Genomic DNA, 22,477 nt, shown 5'->3' on the forward strand with positions numbered 1-22,477 from the left:
ATAGATTATCTCACTAGTAACATGACCAAGAAAGAAGTAGTACTGCCCCCAGCTTTCACCTTGACTGCTCCTCTTGCCCCAGCAACCCTACTGCTTTTCCTCCTATAGGGAACTCTGAATATTGCCCTGTGACCTGATTTCTGTGATATGGGTAGCTTTCTAAAGTGGACCTATTTTATTATTGTGTTAAATTACTGTACATTGTAGAACTATACAGTAACTTATTTAATCTATCCCATGTTGATTGCTCCTTATGCTGTGTTTAGATTTAAAGGGTTTGAAGCAAGACATTTTCGTAATATATTTTATAGGATAGCTAGATTTTAATTTATTTTGTTTTGTGGTACTAGGAATTGAAGCTAGGTCCTACAGTGCTAGGCAAGGGTTCTACCACTTGAGCCACACCCCCAGCCTTTTTGTTTGTTTGTTGTTTTGTTTTTATTTTGAGGCAAGGTTTCACTAACTTCGTTTGAGCTGGCCCTGAACTCTCGATCTTTGTGCCTCTACTTCCTAAGTAGCTGGGATTACAGGCACACACCACCACACCTGGCCTAGGATAATGTATGTGAAATAAAATTTCTATATCAAAGTATAATCACATTCATATTTTGACATATTGCCAAATAAGCATCGATTTACACTCCCACCAACATTTGGGGCTGAATAACACTTGTCAAAGTACCTTGCTTTATATCATTGGTAATTAGAAAACCAAACTTCTTTAATATGTTTGTAGTTATTGATTATATTTATATATTTGTTCCTTCTTTCAAAGTGGTGATTTTGAGATAGTTAGGTTGAATGACTCCAGAGAAATTTATGAAATTGCATTTATTTAACATATTTTCATTTCTATGGGTTTGCTGAAATTCCTAAAGATAGCATTACTATCTGGTAAAATTTGGCTTGGTTAGCACAAGCATCCCAGTTTGTCTTCTTAAAGAGCAAAATCCACTATCCATTTTATAGCATGGCATATAAACACAGGAAGACCTCACTTCTCAGGTAAATACAGGAGTTCCTGCCACTCTCATTTTTCAACCTGTACTCCCATTATGGAGCAAAAAAATACTCACAAAATGAAAACAGAAAACATCTGGAAAAGGGAATGAGGAGGAGTATAAGACACAAGGCCACAAAGCAAAAGCCAGTACCTATAGGTAGCCTGCAGCTTTTACACAGAGACTTTTTGAAGACTCCAAAACGTGCTCATCACTTGCTACAGACACACTAAAAATATCCCACCTCTGAAAGGAAAACTTAACTTTAAAGATCTGTAGGTTAATTCTAAATCTAGGAATTGTAAGAATTTCACAGATATATAAAACTTTAAAAAATTATCAATAAGGCCAGGTATGGTGGTGCACATCTGTAGTCTCTGCACTCGGGAGACTGAGGCAGGAGGATCCAAAGATTGAGGCCGGCCGAGGCTATGTAACAATTTCCAGCCTAGCCTCAACTACATAGTAAGACCTGGTCTCAAAACCAAAACAAAACAAAAATCAAAGAAAATTATCAATAAAATTAATAATTAGCACTTAAAACAAGGCTGCTTAAACTTTCCCTTTCTTTTCCTGGTGAACATTAAATGTCCTATGGCAAAGAAAGAAAATGCCATATTGCTGAAAATAATTTCTGACCCAGTAATAGTCATTTATGCTCCTGAAGTTCAAATCCTATTATGTTTTAATTCATGCTTTTTATTCTTTGTGCTATGTGACCAGCTAAGAAATACTAACTTAATATGTGTTACTTGATTGTCATGTAATAGTCTACTAAAACTATTTTTATAAGACGGATGAAAACAGAAACAGACAGATTTTTTAATAACACACCACTTGGACAAGAATCTTGATGTGTTTGTTACCCTTTCACCCCAAATCAACAAAACTTTGCTGCCAGAAGTACAAACAAGCCATCAGAGACAATTCAGTGCTTCTGTTACATAAAACCTATATCAAATCCTGGCATTATTCCCCTGGCATATCTCTATAATAAAGTGACAAAAATGTTCCTGTTCTCTGGTGAGACAGACTCATACCTGGTGGCTGCTAGAATAGTTCTTTGCACTCACCAAGGAGGGAAGATATGAATGATGTCTTGGGGATGACCCCTGAGGTATCCTGCCGTCTCCCAGGTGAAAAGAACCTTCAGGTCAGCATCAGGTCTGGACATCACACTTTGGGAAGGGCTGACAGATGGCGGCCCCCCTAACTGCTCACACAAGGCAACTAACATGGTGCATTCCTCATGCAGTTCTAGAATTTTCACAATTAATATGCCAGAATTTTCACCTAGAAGTTGAACAAAAGAACAAAAGTAAAAATAAATTCCTAAACATAGATGATTCAGGCATGAATAAAGTTTCTTTGTAGAAAAAAAAACTGCATCCACATACATTTCTGTACTTGGAGAAAATATTATGCACATATTTCAAGATAAAATATAAACTATTATGCTCACGGCAATATCTTTCTATAATCAAAATAGGCTTGTATGTTGCATTTAATATATATATTTTGTGCAATGAAAAACAAATAGTCTTCTATGACAAAGAAACAGTTGTGTATGTGGAAACCTCAGACTCATTATTTCAGAGCATGTTTTTACTCCCAAACTTGAACCTTTTGGATGACCACAAGAAAGGAAACATGGCTACTGTTTGGTATTTCTTTTTTATATTCCCGCCTCCTACTTATTACCTGCTTTGATTCTGTTTAAAATCATGTAGATTACTCACTGGCTACAACCATTTAAATGACCATAAAGGTTAAAACTTGAGAATTTACATGGATTGCTGGGTGACAGAGCTGTGGATTTAATGGATGGAATCTGATCTGAATTCAAGTAACAGCTGTCTTACTAAGTTGCCCAAGTTATGCAGTATTTCAACCCTTCAGTTTTCTCATGTATTAAATGGAGATCATGCCACCTGCCTCAGTTAACATTTGTGAGAATTAAATGACATAAATGAAGGTGAGTGTGCATAGCTTATAGCCTGGAAGATATAGTCATGACCTGCACCAACAGACCTAAATAAAGATGCACATGTCAGTAGTGTAGAAGCAGAAAACAGAACCAGTATTGTAAAAGCAGAAAACATGATCAGTATAAATGAGGAAGATGGAGCGTTCACACCACAGAACACGACACAGCACTTCCAGTGAGTCAGTACATCTCTATGCAACACATGGTTAGATCTCAAAAACAAGATACGATAAATAAATATAGAGTGTATGACATAATATAATTTAAGAACACAGAAATCAATACAGCATTGTTATACATATACGCCATACAAGGAAAGCTGATGATGTTAGCTTCATGGGAGAGTACTTGCCTAGCATGTGTGAGGCCCTGCATGGCTCAATCACCAGCACTGTGGGGGGCTGGGGGGTGGGGGGAAAGATACACTACATGGCATGACATCCCACATCACCAAAAAACCCCAAAATCGTCCTGATTGTTTTGAGTTGGGTGTGGTGGCTGGCACTTGTAGTCTCAGCTACTCAGAAGGCTGAGGCAGGAGAATCATGACTTCAAGACCAGCCTGGGCAACACAGGCAACAAAGAAAGAGGCTGTCTTAAAAACAAAGAAAGAAAAACAAACAAACAAAAAAACACAGAGTAGAAAAACACAAGAAAAGTCATTTTAGCCTCTGCCTCTGAAGAGACAGAAAGAAGAATGTGAATCAGAAGGGGGGCTAGGGGATTTCAAATTCATCTGTCTATTGTTTCTTTTATAAAAATATGTGACTCATAAGACAAAAGGTTAACATATGTGATTATTTCTAGATGGTGGACACAGGTATTTTTCTATCAGTTTCTGTGCTTTTTACTTTTAAAAATAAATGAATTTGATGAAAATAATAAAAAGTTGCTAATAACAAATACTAAGTTTCTCCTCCACTGCAGCCAAATGGTTAACAGCAAAAAATAAAATTTAGATAGTGGTAAGCTTTTGGTTATACAGCTTAATATCATTTTCCTCTCTTTCTCCTGCTTACTTTTGCTTCATTCATTTTCACTCAGACCCAATCTTTCCATTCCTTCTTTGGTGAAAGTGCCCACAGCATAGGTCCACATGCTGAGCTAGGCAACACACCTCCCCAGAGCATTGCCCTGGACAACCTTTTCTCAAGGTATGCAACAGGCTTGCTGCACTTTCTTGAGGAGAGGAAGAACACTGAGTGGGAAAGGTATGAACAAGCACAATGTTAAATTGTTACTAGATACTACATGGGAGATAATGGAGGTGCAAAAACAAGCATCTAAAGACAAGCACTGACTAGGAGATGAACATACCATAGCTCTGCAGCAGCAGATGTGACTTTAAAAAGAGCTATTGGGTGGATGGGAAAAGAAGTCAGGATCATCTGGAGGTCATCTGACACATACTTTTCCTAGGCAGGGTAGCTAGAGCAGTGGTTGGACAATTTGAGTCTTTGGAAACAATGGGAAAAGTCCTAGTATAGGAGCTGCAGTGGCTCTAGACACATATGTACATATTTTCAGTATTATTACAATTTGTGTCTGTACTAGGAGCTCATGCCTAACACTGTGAAGGCCTGCTGTCTACTCTGTATCCTGCTGATAGCAACTATTATCCAGGGTTCCACAGCCCCTTGCATTTTTGAGCATCCGCCACCCTGCTTCAGTTAAGGTGACCCTACAGAGCACAGATTCTAGATACTTTGCTCTGCAGTATTTTCTGTTCAGTCCTCAGGCATGAGTAGTTGCCTGCCCAAGCAGCAAAAGTCCTCCCTGCAGATACTCATTGTTTTGGTGGCTTGGTTTAAAAGTGTTTCAGTAGTCTGTCCCAGCCTTTGAGGCTACAGAGACCCAGAGTTTTTTTAAAATGAAGGAAGGTATTACAGAAACACATAAATAATATTACAGTAGAAATACTTATGTATCTAAAAAGGTCCACACTGACTATGGTTTCTCTGAAGCCCATTATGCTAAATCCCGACAATATCTCCATACACTTAAATTCCACTTTAGATCTGTAGCACCAAATACCTTGTAGAATAAATAAGTTACTTCATAATATTGACTATCACCACAGCACTTTACACCACAGCTTGGTTGGTGAATGAACAGGTTTGGGATGCTGTGATGAGTAACAGCAGTAGAAAGGGATAGTGCCATTATCTTTTCCTCTAGGCAGGGACTCTCCGGAGCCCTGGGGAGAAACCAGCAGGCCTTACCAAAAGAAAATGAAGCACTGTTAAATTCCGCTTTTGCCTGAGGGAGAAGAAACTTGGGGTAAATTATGTCAAATTATGTGCTTAAGGCAAACTTCTAATCCAAGCACAAGAGATACTCATTTTACAAATAAAAAAGACTACTTTACAATTAGATGAATGGTACATAAAAAGCCATTTTTGCCCCATTTTCCATAAATGCTGCAATACTCAGCGAAAATATCACCTCATCTAGGAAGTGTTTCCCAAACCCCCAGTAGATACAATTATTCCTTCCTTTAACATCCACAAATAACTTTTCAGTATTTATCTCTTTAATGAGAGCCTCATTTTCAAAAGAATATGGTACTAGCTAACCCCAAGAACAATACAATAACATGGGAAGCACATGGCACAGCATCTGGCCCACCAAATGTGCAATAATGACAGACAGCCGCTGTCACGATCATCAGTTTTTCAAGGCATTTGAAGTAGATTCTCTTAGTCACTCTATAATAATCCTACAAAAGAAGTAAGGAAGATATCAGTCTCTCTCTTTGACAGATCAGAAAACTGAGAAATAAAGTAAGTTGATCACAGCACATTTTAAGGACAGAAAGGATATTGGCAGGCTTAATCTGAGTATTCTTATAAATTGATAGCCAAAATTTCTCTTGGGTAAAAACTAATTAGAAATAGGAAATTATAAGTGACATTTTTTCACCTCTATTTCATGATGCTAAAACACAGGGCTTATTTAAAATGTAACAGAGTCATTTCCAGGTTGACAAATGGCTCCTTAAGACCTATGGCTATGGCTAGACCCAGCTACGATTTCAATAGAACTTGCAATGACAACTTGTCAAGTACTAAGTGCCACACAATGTACACACATGTAAGTAAATGTAAAAATGATAAAATAAAAAGAGAAAAAAGAAAGCACTAAGTGCCATGAAGATCAAAGGGAAAACACAAATATCAATATACAACAGCAATGACCTTAAATGATTAACAATGATACAGAGTCATATAGAAAATGCACCAAAAGATCTAGTAATCCTATCCATATTTACAATTAGCAGATGAAATAGCATTCTTAGTTAAAAGTGCACAGTATTTAACTTAAAGGCTAACATTTTCAGAATGAATGAAGCAAGGAGTGATTTATTTTGTCAGCTAAGTGCTCCAAAAAAAAAAAAGCCTCTGATTTTAAAAGACCAAGAGGCCATAAAAATCTAAGTGATAAAATCTATTTGTGATTATTAAGCTCTATGACTTATTTGAAATTTGAAATATACAAGTAGCCAAGGTTGGTTTTCATGCAAGTGAACTAAAAAATTTCTCAAGTGGGTTATGTTGAATTAGCATATATTATGAGGATAATAAATGGTATATGAGAAAGGACAAAGTGAAGCAAGTCAGGACATGAGGAGAGAATTTGTAATCATTCTCCTATAAACAACAGGAACTTCTGTAGTTCTCACAGAACTACTGCTCATTTTTTTGGCGAAGTGGGAGGAGACAGTACTGGAGTTTGAATTCAGGGATTTGTGTTTGCCGGGCAGGTGCTTTACCACTTGAGCCATACTACCAGCCCTTGGAAAAGAAAATCAGATATGAATGAAAAGAAGAGAACAGACAGGTCTATGGCACTGTGTGTAGAGTTGGGTATTTCTTAAGCGATGAAAAGCCAAAAGGTAAGGGAAATGATGAACTGTGCTGAGAACAAACTGAAGAGGGCAAGGGAAGAAGCAGGAGGACCAATTAGGAGAGTCCTGCAGGAGCACTTGAGGAGAGATTAAGATAGATGAGAGCAGGGAGAGATGGAGAGAGGAGAAATGGTCAGATACTAGAGATTCCTTGAAGGTAGAGTTAATAGAACTTGTCCATAGACTAGGAGCAGACATGAACAAGACAGTCAAGTATGACTCCAGTGTTTTTCGCCTGAGCAAGAATAAGAATAGTATTAACATTTATTAAAACAGGGAAGATTTCTAGATGAATAGGTTTCTTTCCTGGAGGGTAGACAGTGGGAGAATTCTGATATGAAGACATCAGTTTCAGATATACTAAGACTGAGATTTTTCTAAGTTATTTCAAAATCTGGCTCTTACTGAACTCCCTACTTTAACACGTAACCCTTCCAAACTCTTCTTAAAACCTACAGAATTTTCTTGTTATGTGTACATCTAATGATACCTACCATGTACTTGAACCCTTCAATGGCTACCAACTGGATAAAATTCAAAATACAGTCTATATCATTGTATAGAAAGTCCTTTGTTACTTGTTACTTCTTACTGCTCTAGCCTCAAATTCCACAGATTCATTTATGAAACTTTAAAATTATTTCTATAAGATGAAAAATAAAGTCCACCACAATCTCCCTGGTGAACATTTCTCAGAACACAGCTCTCTTTTATTTCCTCACTTGTATCTCTTGATTGTGTCTCTCATTGTAACATAGGAAAGTGAATACTTTTGTCCTTAAACCATGAGCTCTATACTACACCTTGATCAGTACCCAATAAATACATAAGAACTGAAAGAACCATAATACAGATTGACATGAAAAGTTTGCAAGACTCTATTTCCAGTCTTGAGCTCACTACCAACAAGTATGCTTCTGACCTGCTTCTGCTTACCTCAATTGTACTCTGTATATACCCTTAGAATGGATTTAGGTGTGCTTCAAAAAAAAAAATAATGCATTCCAAAATCAAATTCAAACAAGGTTTTACCTGTTCAGTTTGCACCATATCACTGTTTTTTTTTAATGAAAATGGACTAAAAGCTGAATAACACTGATTTGTACATAATTACACTGCCTTTTTTAGAAGTTATAGCTATAGCTGATTTAACTAGTGATCTCAAAATACCTAGCAATGGATTACTCCAGTGAGTATTCAATAATTGAACCTCTATTAAATCACTAATTACAACATTAATATTTAGTAAACAAAAATTTTAGTTTCTGAATAAACATAAGCACCCATCAAATTCATTTCACAGATTTCAAGAGAGTTCATAAGGCTCTGAGCAGATCTAGACTAAAAATACCCAAAAAATTAATTCTAGAGAAGTTCACATCCCTACTCTCTGTAAACAGTACAATTTCTTTAAAAAAAAAAAAACTTACAATGCTCCTCTATAAAATTTTAAGACATCTGGCAGTGATGAACAGACATATTTCTTAACCACAACTTACTGAACTGTAAACTATTGTGCTTTCACTTCTTGATTCCACATATTTTTGCCTTTTCACCCAGTTTAAAACATTCTTCTCCAAAAGCCACAATAATTCTAAGCATGAAACAGAAATCTGAAACTCAACACTTTAAAAAAAAAATTGAACAAAACTGCCAGGTGATGGGAATGTTTATCACAGTCTGCAGGGATGAGAGCAATCAAAACTTGACTGAGCATCTTAGTCTCCTGGGGATCACAATGTCACAGTGCTGCCTACCATTGGGCATGTCATAGTGACTTATTCTGTAGGAGTAGCCTGTACAGTCCTGTAGAGGGTGAATGGGCAATGAAGGTCCCATTTCAAAAGACACGGAAGTCTAAAATGAACACAAAGCTCCTAAAAGATCCTTGAGCACAGTTAAACTAGACAACAAGGGGAAGTATTTGAGTTTCTCCAAAATTCATATGGTGAAGCCCTAACACCTACTGTGGCTATGTTTGAAGACAGGGGACTCTAACAAAGTAATAATGTTAAATGAAGTAAAAAAGGAGGGATCCCAATCTGGAAGAGTTAGCATTCTTATAGGAAGAGACACCAGAGGGCTTGTTCTTTCCACATAAGCATATAGGCAGAAGACCCTATGGGTAGACAGAGAGAGGGCAGCTGCCTATAAACTTGGAAGAAGGCCTTCACCAAAGCCTGGCCACAATGGCACCTGACTTCCAGCTCTTAGCACTGGGAAGTACATGAATGCTGCCTAAGTTGTGCAATCCATGACATTGTTGCAGCAACTGAGCCAAGTGAGACAGGGTGATGTGATACAGAGAGGACTACCTGGCATACATGTGGACACAGCTGATCACATAGCATTCCATTCTGAGTATCCAAAAAATGAATTCTTCATTGAAAAACATTGCTCATTTAAAACATCTTATTTCATACCACTATAAGTAATATTTCTGGCTCAGAAATACATTGCTCATTTAAAACATCTTATTTCATACCATTATAAGTAATATTTCTGGCTCAGAAATACATTGCTCATTTAAAACATCTTATTTCATACCATTATAAGTAATATTTCTGGCTCAGAAAAAGATTAAAATAGTGTCCTAAAATTACATCAAAAACAAGTTTTAAAGGGTCAGAGGGTTAAGAAATATATGAACAGTATTTAAATACCTCTATTTTTATAAATGAAGCATCAACTGAGAAATAAATGTGTTGGAAAATTTTTCAGAGAAGCAATTTTAAAATAGCAAGTTACTAATTACAGGTGGTTACTCTAGTCCTCCAGGGTTTAAAGGCCCACAACCTTCAACCCCCTTTCATGCAATCATAAGAACACCAGAGGTGCATTTATATGAGTACAAAATCCAACTTCACTATGGCCAATTTGTGTAACAGAAAGAGTTAAAATATTCTTATTGATCAACTGACAGAATACAGGACATTTCTATTGCCATTCTTGATACCTAGTACAACATTATCTCCTTAATCTCCCCCTTGCTCATTCTATAATGACTATCAGAAAAAGATATTCTAATGAACAACTTCTAATGAATCAGTCACATCACTTTATTTGGGTAGAAATGGGTAAAATGCCTACTGAGTCAGAGCAGTGCATGTCTGAATAGGGCATGGCAAATTCACAACTACTAGACATGAGCAAATGTTGTAATCTTGGGGCTACCTCTTTCCCATGGTGCTGTAACAAACTGGTAGGGAGAGAGGAAAAACAAGAAGTGAAGTTAACTTAAATGAGATGATGTTGTGATTAAGAAAACACATAGTAAGCATTAACATACAAGTGCCTTACTCCTAAGGCAAGCAACAAGAAATAGCTCCGATGTTGGAAATGTACAAATGTAGTCAAACCTAGGACTCCAAAAGTTAAAAACTGAGAATAACTTTCACATGGAAATAACATATAAGGCAGAATTTTAAATGTAGACATAACCTAAAGTTTAATAAAGTCACCCCTTCTCAGTAAAGAAACTAAGGCACAGATGACATGCTCCACATAGGCCTTCATTCTTGGCAGAGTTGGGACCAGAACCAACATCTCCTAGCTAGGACTATTTTTGTACTTGGATGTCATGTAATATTTTAAAATTCATCACTGGTTTCCTGAGTTATTGGTAAGGGCTCAGGGATACTAGTTAAGCCCTATACAACTCTGTAGTGCTTTGTAGAATTTACTCACACTTCGTATGATTAGAATACTAGAGAAAACTAGAAGTACAATTACAAATAAAGCATTAAAACAGAAAAGTATATCAGGTCTAGTAGCCAAGTATATATGGTAAAATCCATTTCTTAATCCCAGAAAGAAGAATTCAGGGTTGGGTGCATGTTTTACCATGGGTTCCTCACTCTCCTGCCTGTGCTGGTACCCTAGTAGAAAGGAAGCCAGGTCTTACTAGGGTAGAAAGGGAGGGAGTGTGGGCCACAGGCTGCTCTTCCAAATCCCTATCACAATACAAAGCACAGTTCCCACTGTTTTCTGACTTTATAAGCATTTTACTAACTCAAGCACTTGTTTATTCCATTCGCTACCTGAAAAACTGACCAGAATGATAAGAAGTGCCCTATGATATGACACAATCCCATCTTACATCACCTTTCTGGAAGACTCAAGCTGCATGGATTGGCCACAGTAGGGCCATCTGGCCTGCCAACTCACTCCTCTTGTCAGTCTCTCCTGAGAGATGAATAAAAATCAAGCCTCAGCTTTTACATTCCAAGGGGAAAACACACAACCTCTTGGAAAATAAAAGTGAATTAAGAAGGTTTGGAAAACTAGATTGTTGTAAAGGGTAAAATGATGTAGGTAAGATTTCACAGCATGGACAAATGCCAGTGATAAGAACTATTCTGAGGGTAAAAAAAATGACAATTTTTGAGCAAGCCAAAGAAAACGTCGCCTTGCCAATAACAATAATTTTTTGAATGTCAAAACAAGGTTTTCAACATGTAATGTTCATCATTAATGAGGTCCTAAATTAACTCTATGAATGAATTATTACTTATAAAGATACATATATCATTCAGCAGGAAACACAATTTACTCACAATATAACCTATTTAGAATGGGGTAACTTTCCAGTCTTATTTTTCCTTTCTTGGAGCTACTGGTGTTTGTATTCAGTGTTTCCTTTTTGCTAGGCTAAGGGCTCTACTGCTTGAATCACAACTCTAGCCCCTACAGTCCTTTTCTTGGATCATTCACAACAGAGAATAGAAAAAAAAATATTGTCTTAAACTTTGGATCTATAAAAAATTTTAAACCTTGTCATGAGAAAACAAATGGAGAAAGCAGATTAAATAATTTCATTGGGAATCCAAAAGCATCATTCAATTCCCTATCACTAAATGTTACTTCATACATTTTATTTCCAGAAATAAAGGTAAAAATGGATATGAAAAAACCAGCTAAGTATGGTAAGTATGTTAGCTAGAAAGCTGAGTTTGGTATCAAGTATGCCTTTATTTGTTAGATTCAATCACTGTTTTATGAAAGTCAAATATTTACTCTTAACCCTTCTCTTAGTTCACACTTAAAATGTTCTTTGGAAATTACAGCTACAGCTCTAACTGTACACAAACTAATATTATAGCTTTTGTTTTCTGACTTGAATCACCCAGCCAAGAGTATTCATGTGAATTCTTCTGGCTCCTGACTACAAAAAATCATACTAAATACTACTACTGCACCAAAATGTGGGGAAGCATATTTAAAAAAAAAGGGGGTGGGGTGGGGAATAGAGTTTGACCACTGCAATTGGCTTCCTGGTTTTGTTGGTCTGAAGGAACATGGCACTAATCCAGAGTCAGCTCCTTTGACCCCAAAAGAAAGGGGAAATAAGAAAAGGAAGTGAAGCTAAACCTCTTTGGCCAAATCAGAGCAGCCCCATGCTAAGGTCACAAATAGAATCCCGTCAACTGGAACAAAGACTGGTAAACAATAAGGTAACAATGAACCTTAAGAAAAAATTTTAAATAACTTTTTAAAAACTTTGAATTAGAATAAAACAGCTGTGGGGCACTGAGGTTCAACAACTGTAATCCTATACATTTGGGAGGCTGATGTTCGAGGTGAGCCCAGGCAAATAGTTTGAGAACCCCATCTCCAACATAACCAGAGCAAAACAGACTGGAGGTGTGGCTCAAGCAACAGACTGCCTGCTTTGCAAGTGTAAAGCCTTGAGTTCAGGAGCTCCAGTGGTACAATCAATTAGTGCATAGTACTTATATGACAGTGCAGGCGGAACAAGTCTTGAGTTCAAACTCCAGACTCCCAACATCCCCTCAAAAAGCCCTTCTTCAGTAGAAACAATCAGCCCAGCAATTTCTACCCTAAGATAGTCTCTATTAGAAAATATTGCATCAAGGAAACTGGTGAAATTTTTTAGACACACACCTATCTATGCAGAATTCTTTGCTCTTCTTCCTGCTTGCATAGCTATTTATGTATAGAAATGCTGACCTGACATTACTTCTTCAGTAATTCGTGAGTCTGAAACACAACCCCACTGCAGGATCTCCTCAGCTTCAGGAGTCTTTTGAAAGTAGTGGGTACCAAGGTTGCCAGATCGGGCTGTATGTTACCAAATTGGCCAAGAGACTGCAACAAAATAAGCTACACTGTTGGGGTACCTGAGGATGCCTGAGGGAACTGTGCAATGGGAAAACTCAAGATCAGAACTTCCCATAGCCTCAACCTCAGCATACATCTTCATCAAGAGCACAGAAAGGCTTACCTGAGCCAGGTACAATGGTCCACGACTGTTATCCCACTCCTCAGGAGATGGAAATCAGGAGGATCACAGTTTGAGGCCAGTTTGGGCAAACAGTTACTGAAACTCCAATCTCAAGAAATAATCTGGGCATGATGGGGCACATCTGTGATCCTAATCAGACAGGAGGTGAAGATTGGGAGGATCACGCTTTCAGGACAGTCCAGGCAAAAAAGTATTGAGACCTCATTTCAATGAACAAGCTGGCATGGTAGGTCAAGTCTGTAATCTCAGTTAAGAGGGAGGGAAACGTAGGAGGATTACACTCTAAGACTGCCTAGGGCAAAAAGTGCAACATCCTGTCTGAAAAATAATGTACAGATGATATGCTCTTATACATAAAAGACCTTAAAAAAACTACCAAAAAACAACAAAACTCAGTAGGTTTTTTATATATGAATGAACAAACAGGCTGAAAAAGAAATCAGGAAAACAATCCATTCACAATCATCTAAAAACCAAATTAAATACCTAGGAATAAACCTAACAAAGGAGGTAAAAGCCCTCTACAATCAAAACCATAAAACCTTGAAAGAAAAGACACTAGAAAATGGAAAAACCTCCTATGTTCATGGATCAGCAAAATTAGTATTGTGAAAGCAGCTACACTACCAAAAGCAGTCTACAGCTTGAATACAATCACCACCAAAATCCCAATTTTTCACAGAAATGGAAAAATTAATCATAAAGTTCATATACAAACATAAAAGACTCAAAATAGACAAAGCAATCCTGAGCAAAAACAGCAATGTTAACAGTCTCACAGCATCTTACTTCAAATTATACTACAGAACCATAGTAACAAAAGCAGCATGGTATTGGCACAAAAAAACAGAGATGGCCACCAATGGAATAGATTAGCTCACATACAAGATGCAGAAATAAATCACAGTCGTGTGACTTTTGACAAATGGCCAACAACATACATTGGAGAAAAGACATCTCTTCAAAACTAGTGCTGGGAAAACTGCCAGCCACATGTAGAAGACTAGAACTAGACCCCTATCTCTCAGCCTGTACAAAACATAATTCAAAGTGGGTAGAAGATCTAAATGTAAGGTCTGAACCTTCGAAACTACCACAGGAAAAGATATGGAAGACCCTTGAAGTTATAGTAATAGGTCACACATTTCTGAATAGGACTCCACTTGCTCAGGAAATAAGAGTCAGAATTGATAAATGGGATTACATCAAATTAAAACCTTCTCCATATCAAAGAAAACAATTACTAGAATCAGAAGACAACCTACAGAAATGGGAGAAAAATCTCTGCCAGCTATTCATTGGATAAATTAATATTCAGAGCATATAAAGAGCTCTAAAAATTAAATACCAAAATAATAAATAATCCAAGTGAATTGGACAGTTCTCAAAAGAAGTACAAATGGCCAATAAATGCATGAAGAAATGTTCAACATTCTTTGCCATAAAGGAAATGCAAATCAAAACATCATTGAGACTCCATCTCATTCCAGTAAGAATGGCTACCATCAAGAAAGTAAACAACTAAAAATGCTGGCAAGGATGTGGGGGTGTGGGAAAGGGACACTCATAAACTGTGGGAAGAAAATTAGTGTAGGTACTATGGAAATCAGTATGGAGGTCCCTCACAAAACTAAACAGAACTACCATATTATCCTGCTATACCACTCCTGGACATATATCCAAAAGAATGTAAGTCTGCATACAACAAATACCTATAGACCCATGTTTACAGCAACACTATTCACAATAGCCAAGGCATGGGATCATACTAGGTTCCCATCAACAGATGAATGGATAAAGAAAATGTGGTATCTATACACATTATTTAGTCATAAAGAGAAATGAAATTATTTTGCTCCCAGGAAAATGGATGGAATTGGCAATCAACATGTTAAGTAAAATAAGCCAGACTGAGAAAGACAAATATCAGATGTTCTCATTCATATGCATAATAGATTACCTTAAAAAAAATGGCAACACAAGTGTAAAATGGTGGAACTGTTAAGGAGTTGGAACCCATGAAGGAATGGTGAAAAGAGAGGATGAAAAACAGAGAGTAAATATGAAGTACTTCCTAGACAAGTATGAAAACAGAAATAATGAAACTCATTAAAAATTCTTCAAAAAAGAGGGGAAGAAGGGATAAAAAACAAGTATTGGAGGGGGGCAGGTGATCCAAGTATATTGTATGCTTGTATCATAATATCACAATGAAACCCCTTTGTAAAATTAACAAACACTAATTAGGAAAAATTTTTAAACAACTAAAGTAAAAATGGCTGGGAGCATAGTTCAAGTGGTAGCTAGCTTGCATAACAGTCAGTGCAAGAGGCCTTGAGTTCAAATCCCAGTACCCTCCCACAAAAAATAGGCTCACCTGATGGTCACACAGGTGACAAGGAGCACTTAGGTTGCCCAACAGTAGAGATTATGAAAATTAAGCCCCTCATACTCAAGGACAAAGAACACAATATTCTTTTTACTCTTTTTTTTTTTTTGGCAGTACTAGGGTTTGAACTCTGGGACTCACTTAAGACACACCCCTGCCCTTTTTGCTTTAGTTATTTTGTCTGGAGCTGGTATGGACTGTGATTCTCTTACCTATGCCTACTGGGTGGATAAGATGACAGACATGCTCTATTACAACTGGTTTTTCTTTGAGACGAGGGTCTCACTAACTTTTGCCTGGGCTGGCCTAAAACTGAAATCCTCCTGCTTCTGCACCTCCAGAGAGTTGAGATTATAGGCATGAGCCAGGCCTTTTCACTTTGAAAAACTACCTCACTGGAAAACTAGTCTTTTTATTGAATTTTTGACACACACAAAGGTATAATTTTTCAGTAGTTCATCACTTCACATTTATCTCCCTCCTTTAAATGTGAAAACAACACTTGATTTGGACAAATTTCTTCTTTTATAAAAAAGTTTTCCAATCGGGAACTAGTGAAAAGATCAGTAAGAGATGAATTAACTTGGGATGTAACACACTGGTACCTGGAAGCAATGCTACGAATCTCTCTGTATAGGTATCTGTACCTCAACTGGCAAAAACGCTTTGTCGCTCTTATTATTGCTTTTGTTTTCTGTCCAACAAAATTAGAGATAAGGGCAGAACAGATTCTGCCTGGAAACGATGGGGAGGTGGACGGGGGGACACAGGTAGCGGGGAGCAATGACCCAAACAATATATGCACATGTGAATAAACGAATATATTAAAAAAAGTTTTCATAAAGAAATCCTGGATTGGAGGCACAGCTGAAGTGTAGAGTACCTGATTTACAAGTGGGAAGCCCTGAGCTTAAACTCCAGTTACACACACACACACACACACACACACACACACACACACACACACACGCACACACAAAGAAAAAAAAAGAAAAAAGAAATCCTGTCTCAACTCCTTTTCCAAATGATAAACTGTTTACTATTTTCCATAAGTTATTTTATATTGTAATATTTACTAATACTTTAAATAAATATATAATGTAGAGAAAGTCTAAAAAGCATTACAAAGAACAAAGAACAGTATATGAAGCTGAGTGCTGGTGGCTCATGCTTTTAATCCTAGCTACTTGGGAGGCTGAGATTGGGAGGATCATGATTCAAGGTCAGCCCAGGCAAAAAGTCCCAGAGTCTTTATCGCAATAAATAGTTGGAGACTGTGGTATGAGTATCATCCCAAGTTACATGGGAGGGTGAGATTGGGAAGATTGTGGTTCCAAACCAGGGTAGGCAAAAAAAGTTTGCAAGACTCCATCTCAATGAAAAAAGCTGGGGTTGAGGCATGAACCAGTCATCCCAGCAATGATGGGAAGCATAAAATAGGAGGGTAGCAGTCCAGGCTGGCCTGGACAAAATGTGAGACCCTTCCCCAAACTAACAAAACATTGGCTGGAAACGTGGCTCGGCAGTACAGAACCTGCCAAGTAAGCACAAAGAAAAAAAAAAAAGGAATAGTGTATGGTTTCTTTTTTTCTTGATATTATGTAAATGAAATATTCTTTAAGAAGCTACTATTAATTATTTTCCTTTACAATTCCTAAGACACAATACTTTGTTTCCTTCTTACAATTTTCCAAATGTTCTTCAACAAATAAAACATAGATATTACTGAAACATTAGAGTATAAAATATTGTTTCATTTCCCTCCAAAGAATAAAGCTGTAGTATTTTAAGGATGGATGGAAAGTTAATTGTTATGATGGAGATAGAACTGTCAGTGATGCTTAATATATGCATGAATGAGCAAAAGAGAAATAGGAAGCTTTAAAAAAATTAGACAAAATACAGCCACTTGTCATGAAAAATTAAGGACACAAGACACCAACTTTCTGGATTTCCCTAGTGAGTAAAAAATATTGGATTAGAAAACCATCTATTCCTACTCTTTGAAAGTCCTATATCTGTTTACCATACTTTCTTCATTACTGCATTTCAACACAAAATAGTAATTCAATAAAAGCAAATAATGGCATAGTAAAGGTATTTCTAAACCCAAATTTAGCTCCATCCTGGATGCTTAAATTGTAGGGTGTATTCTTGGGGTGGGGGTGCAATACTAGGGTTTGTACTCAGGGCCTTGCACTTTGCTAGGCAGACAGCTAAGTCATGTCACCAGTAAGCCTTAGTTATTTTTCAGATAGGGTCTCTTATTTTTGCCTGAAGCTAGCCTGGAACTGTGATCCTATTCCCAAATAGACAGAACTACAGATACACACTCACTGTACCTGCTTGCTTGTTGAGATGGGGTCTGGCTAACTTTCAGCACTTGGGTGACATGGAACTGCCATCTTTGGGATCCCTACTTCCCAAGTATAGGTATTTAAAGGCATGAGCAATGGTGTGGCTGGCCTGAACATTTATTTTTTTAAATTCTTGAATGTAATGTGTACTAAATAAACTGCATCTTATTGAACTTTAATAATCAAAAGAAATTTTTCAGTGAGTGATTTTGAGAGTAAAATATTTAAAATATGGGCTACTCAAAATCTTAGTTAAAATGTAATTTTTCTGGCAAAAATGAAAAAAATAACCAAACCTCAACTCTATCTAACTTTTACATTTTTGCCTGGAAACAACACAGAAAGTGTAGGCATCCACCATAAATATGAAATTTGACTCCTTGGTCTTCACAGACTGTCCAATGTGGTTTCCATCTAATCCCTCACTATTCTAACCTGTCCCTTCTACTTTCTTTCCTTTCTCATCATTCACCAATGCCAATAAAGAGAAGTTCTATAAGTGCAATGACAAATCTTGTTTATTCAGCAGTTCTCCAGACTCTCGCAGGGCCTCTAAAATAAGAGGCCCTCACTAAGCACTCACTGAGTGAATAAATGAAGCTGACCTGCCCCTCTGAGTTTTTGTGACTCTTAGTTCCCACTATCTCAAATCCAACAGTCGACTAAAGCAAGTGGGAAAAGACAGCAGTGTGGGAAAGGAACATTTATTTCATACAACTAAAATAAACAGAGAAAGATGGACACACAGAATTTTCCTCTCCATAACTGATGTTCATGAGAATTTTACAGAACATTATCACATGGTTGCCTACATTCTACAACACAATTTAAAGGAAAAATTAATTTTTTAAAATTAGTTAATAAAAGTAATGTTTTTAAAAAAAGTTTCTTGCTAAATATTTAAGGTTTAAAGGATTAGAAGACCTGCTCAGCCTATACCCCCACATCAGTTTTTCGTTGCTTAACAAATAATCTATAACTCTATGGACCTGAGTGTAGCCTCTGGCAGTCTTTGTGATTAGAGGGTGCATTCTACCTTTGCAGGGTCTGGGAGGAACAGCAAGCACAGCACTTGTTCAAAGCCTGGCCACGGGGAAGCATGCAACATGAGCCGCTGCTTGCATTATCTGCTGCAATTTGAACTCCAGTATCCTACTGATTTCCATCACCTATGAAACACATTTATGTCTGACATTCCAGAAACCAAGGAGAAACAAAAAAACATCAGGAGATTTTTGCTCCCTCCCCTAACTTAGAACCTATTCTGTGGAGGGAAAAAAATACCCCCCCCCCCCAAAAAAAGCTCATTTAACAGCAACAAACCTTTAAAAGAGACAATGTGTAATACAAGATGTGGCACTGGAAAAAATAACAAGGCAACAAATGTAAGTCATAGTGAGAAGAATAAGGAAATAATTATTCTCAATGTTAAAAAATGCTTAGGAAATCATAATTTTAAACTGAACAAAAAAATAAGAACTCTTGAAATCCGAACTTAACTTATTTTCACAGATCTGCTAAATAGTGAAATGCTATCTGACAGAGTCTGACAAATGGATAGTTTTGTATGAATTTAATTAATTAATTAATCAATCCCCTGGGCTCAAGCAATCCTCTTCCCTCAGCCTTCCAAGCAGCTGGGATTATTTACAGGCAAGTGCCACAGTGCCAGGAAAATTTATATTTTTAAGGGAAGTCAGTAGCATATCTGGGTGGGCCAAAGTGGGCTGTCACCAGTAACTAGATGGGTAGGGGCACCCATAAATTAGCTAAGAGTATAAGCCAAAAACAAGGTTTCTCCACCAAGATGCTATTAAGCTATAGTTGAAAAAAGGCCTTGACACTAATTATAGTACAAAATTTTAGCAACAAAAGGCCAAAAACAAAAATGCACATCCTAACGCAATATATATTCATGCTAATACTGATACAGATAGCTAAATTCATTCTTCGCTTCTTCTAACACTGACTTAAATTATTTATTACTTTGGGATCCTAAACTGTTTCCTCATTCCCAGGCACATCACAAGGATGCTATGAAACATCATTCACATGCACTGCTCTCTAGTCTCAATGTATATACCATAGGCAAGCTGAGGAAGAAAATTCAGAGAGAATTCTGCTGTGGATGATAGTAAACACTGCTGAACTTTAATGATCTTGTTTGTTTTTTCATTTTTTTCTTCAGTTTAGAGAAAACTTTTAGGAACAAAAATCTAATAATGAAAAATTACTTATCTGAAGCCATGTTTTCTTTCTTACCTCTACCCTCTCTCTAAATAACACAAAGTGTTCTTTTTTCATTCAAGATTATCTATAACTACTTTTAGCTTTAAAAACTTTGATATCAAACACATTGTGAACATATCTGTCACACTGTCAGTAAGCACAAGCTAAGTGGGGACTAGGACACAACAGTCCTGTACTCACATCTGTAGAACTCAGGCTCTCTGAGCCTGCCAGGATTTAGGTGACCACCAAGTCTGGCTGTAGATGTGATTACTTTGAGTGTCACTTCATGAACACTGGCCATTATGGCTGTTATAATCTACATAAATGGTAAAAGTGTTGGAAATTTGCTTCTCTTCAAAAACAAGAAAAATAAAATGGTTCCTAAAGAGAAATACTTTTTCCTTGCCTCTCAAATTTATTTTTGTGCTACAGCCATATTAGTATTATTGTTATTATTGTTGTTGTTATAATTATTTCTTTTTAGAATACAGCTTCTTTAATCCTGGCCACACCATGCAGTTTTACCTAAGTGTAGCAAAGTCTAAAAAAATGAAGACACAGTTGTCAACATAAATCGACTATTAAACAAAATGTAAAAGTAGCAAAATTCATTCATTTCACACTGGATATAGAACTCCATCCAAGTTCTGCAAAGTCCCTAGTAGATTTCTTAAAAATTAGCATGTATTAGTTGTTCAAAGGTTTCATTGTCTATTTCCATACATGCATACAATGTATGCTGATCAAATTCACCCCCTCTAGAACTTTCCGTCATCTCCTATGCTCCCTGCTTCTTAAAACAATTTCAACAGGTTTCATTGTTCTATTTTTAGACATGTATAAAGTACTTCAACCACAATACACCCTTCCACCCTCTCCCTTTGCCCTCTTCCCTCCTCTTCCAGTATTCAAACAGAACCTGTTTCACATTTCTGCCGCTCATTTTTAAGGACTAGATCCCACATATGAGAGAGAACATGTGATATGTCTTTCTTAGTCTGACTTTTTTTGCTTATCATCATGATCTCTAGTTCTAGTCATTTTCATACAAATGACATAATTTCATTTTTCTTTATGGCTGAATAATACTGCATTGTGCATATACACACATTTTCTTTACCCATTCATGTATGTTGACTTACACTTCATAGGATGTATGCCTATGAGTGGTATAGTAGGATCATATGGTAGTTCTATTTTTAGTTTTTTGAGAAACCTGCATACTTATTTTAATAGTAGCTGCATTAATCTACATTCCCAACAACAATGAATAAGGGTCCCTTTTTCTCACATTCTCATCAGTATGTATTTTTTTGTTTCCTGGATGGTAGCCACTTTGATGAGGGTGAGGTAGAATCTCAATGTTTTGATTTGCATTTCCTTTATGGCTAAGGATAGTGAACATTTCTTCATGAATTTATTAGTCACTTGTACTTTTTTTGAAAACTGCTCAATTCATTTGCCATTTATTAATTGGATTATTTATTCTTTTGATGTTTAATTTTTGGAGTTCTTTATATCTTAATATTAATCCTTTATCCAATGAACAACTGGCAAAGATTTTCTCCCTTTCTGTAGGTTTTCCTTTGATTCTGGTAATTGTTTCTTTTGCTGTGCAGAAGCTTTTGTATAGACATATATATATATATATATATATATATATATATATATATGTCTACATACATGCTTATATTTTTGGGGGGGAAATGGGAGATGAATTCAGGGCTTCATGCTTGCAAAGCAGGCACTCTAATGGTTTAGCCACAACTCCAGTCCATTTTGCTCTAGTTATTTTGGAGGTGGGGGTCTTGCAAATTATTTGCCAGGATAGCCTTGAACCGCCATCCTCCAGATCTCAGCCTCCTGGGTAGCTAGGATTACAGCCATGAACCACTGGCATCCAGTCCTATGGCCTTATTTTTAAGTGCAAATTTCCAAAGCATCACCTTGAAAAAAAATTCAGCCAAGGCCTCCAAGCCCTTTTAGGTCCATCCTCTGCATCCCCTTTCCCAGCCCAAGAGTCATCTAACACACCCATTTGCACAGCCTTCTTTTGCAGCACACTTGCTACTGTTTAAACAGTCAGACTCAATCCCTACAAAGAAATAGGCACATACTTAAAGTTTATTTCAGAGCTGGGTTTGGTGGCCATTCCTGTAATTCCACACCGAGGAAGATGAACCAGTAGTGTTGGGTCTGGGGACCTAAAGGACAGATGAGTGAGCCGGTATCCCATCCCCCATGGAGAGCACTATGAGCCCTGCACCCTAAGGAGATACATGGTCTCATAAATTTGCATTCCTGCACCCTGAGGAGGAGATATCTGCCTTGAGGCCAGT

General features: G+C 37.1%; 1 protein-coding gene across 7 annotated transcripts in view; it reads right to left on the reverse strand.

Annotated features, from left to right (window-relative positions):
- Spidr (scaffold protein involved in DNA repair) overlaps window positions 1–22,477 on the reverse strand; it is a 388,190-nt gene that overhangs the window by 248,531 nt on the left and 117,182 nt on the right. For 6 of the 7 annotated variants that reach the window (XM_074068500.1, XM_074068499.1, XM_020157004.2 and 3 more), the window contains one exon: window positions 2,075–2,294. In XM_074068500.1, the coding sequence (XP_073924601.1) occupies window positions 2,075–2,294 (220 nt within the window). Of the gene's footprint in view, window positions 1–2,074; window positions 2,295–22,477 lie in introns of those variants that run through there. The other variant, XM_020157010.2, reaches the window with a different exon arrangement.

The sequence above is a fragment of the Castor canadensis genome, chromosome 3, assembly GCF_047511655.1.
Source record: "Castor canadensis chromosome 3, mCasCan1.hap1v2, whole genome shotgun sequence".
Classification (NCBI taxonomy): domain Eukaryota; kingdom Metazoa; phylum Chordata; class Mammalia; order Rodentia; family Castoridae; genus Castor; species Castor canadensis.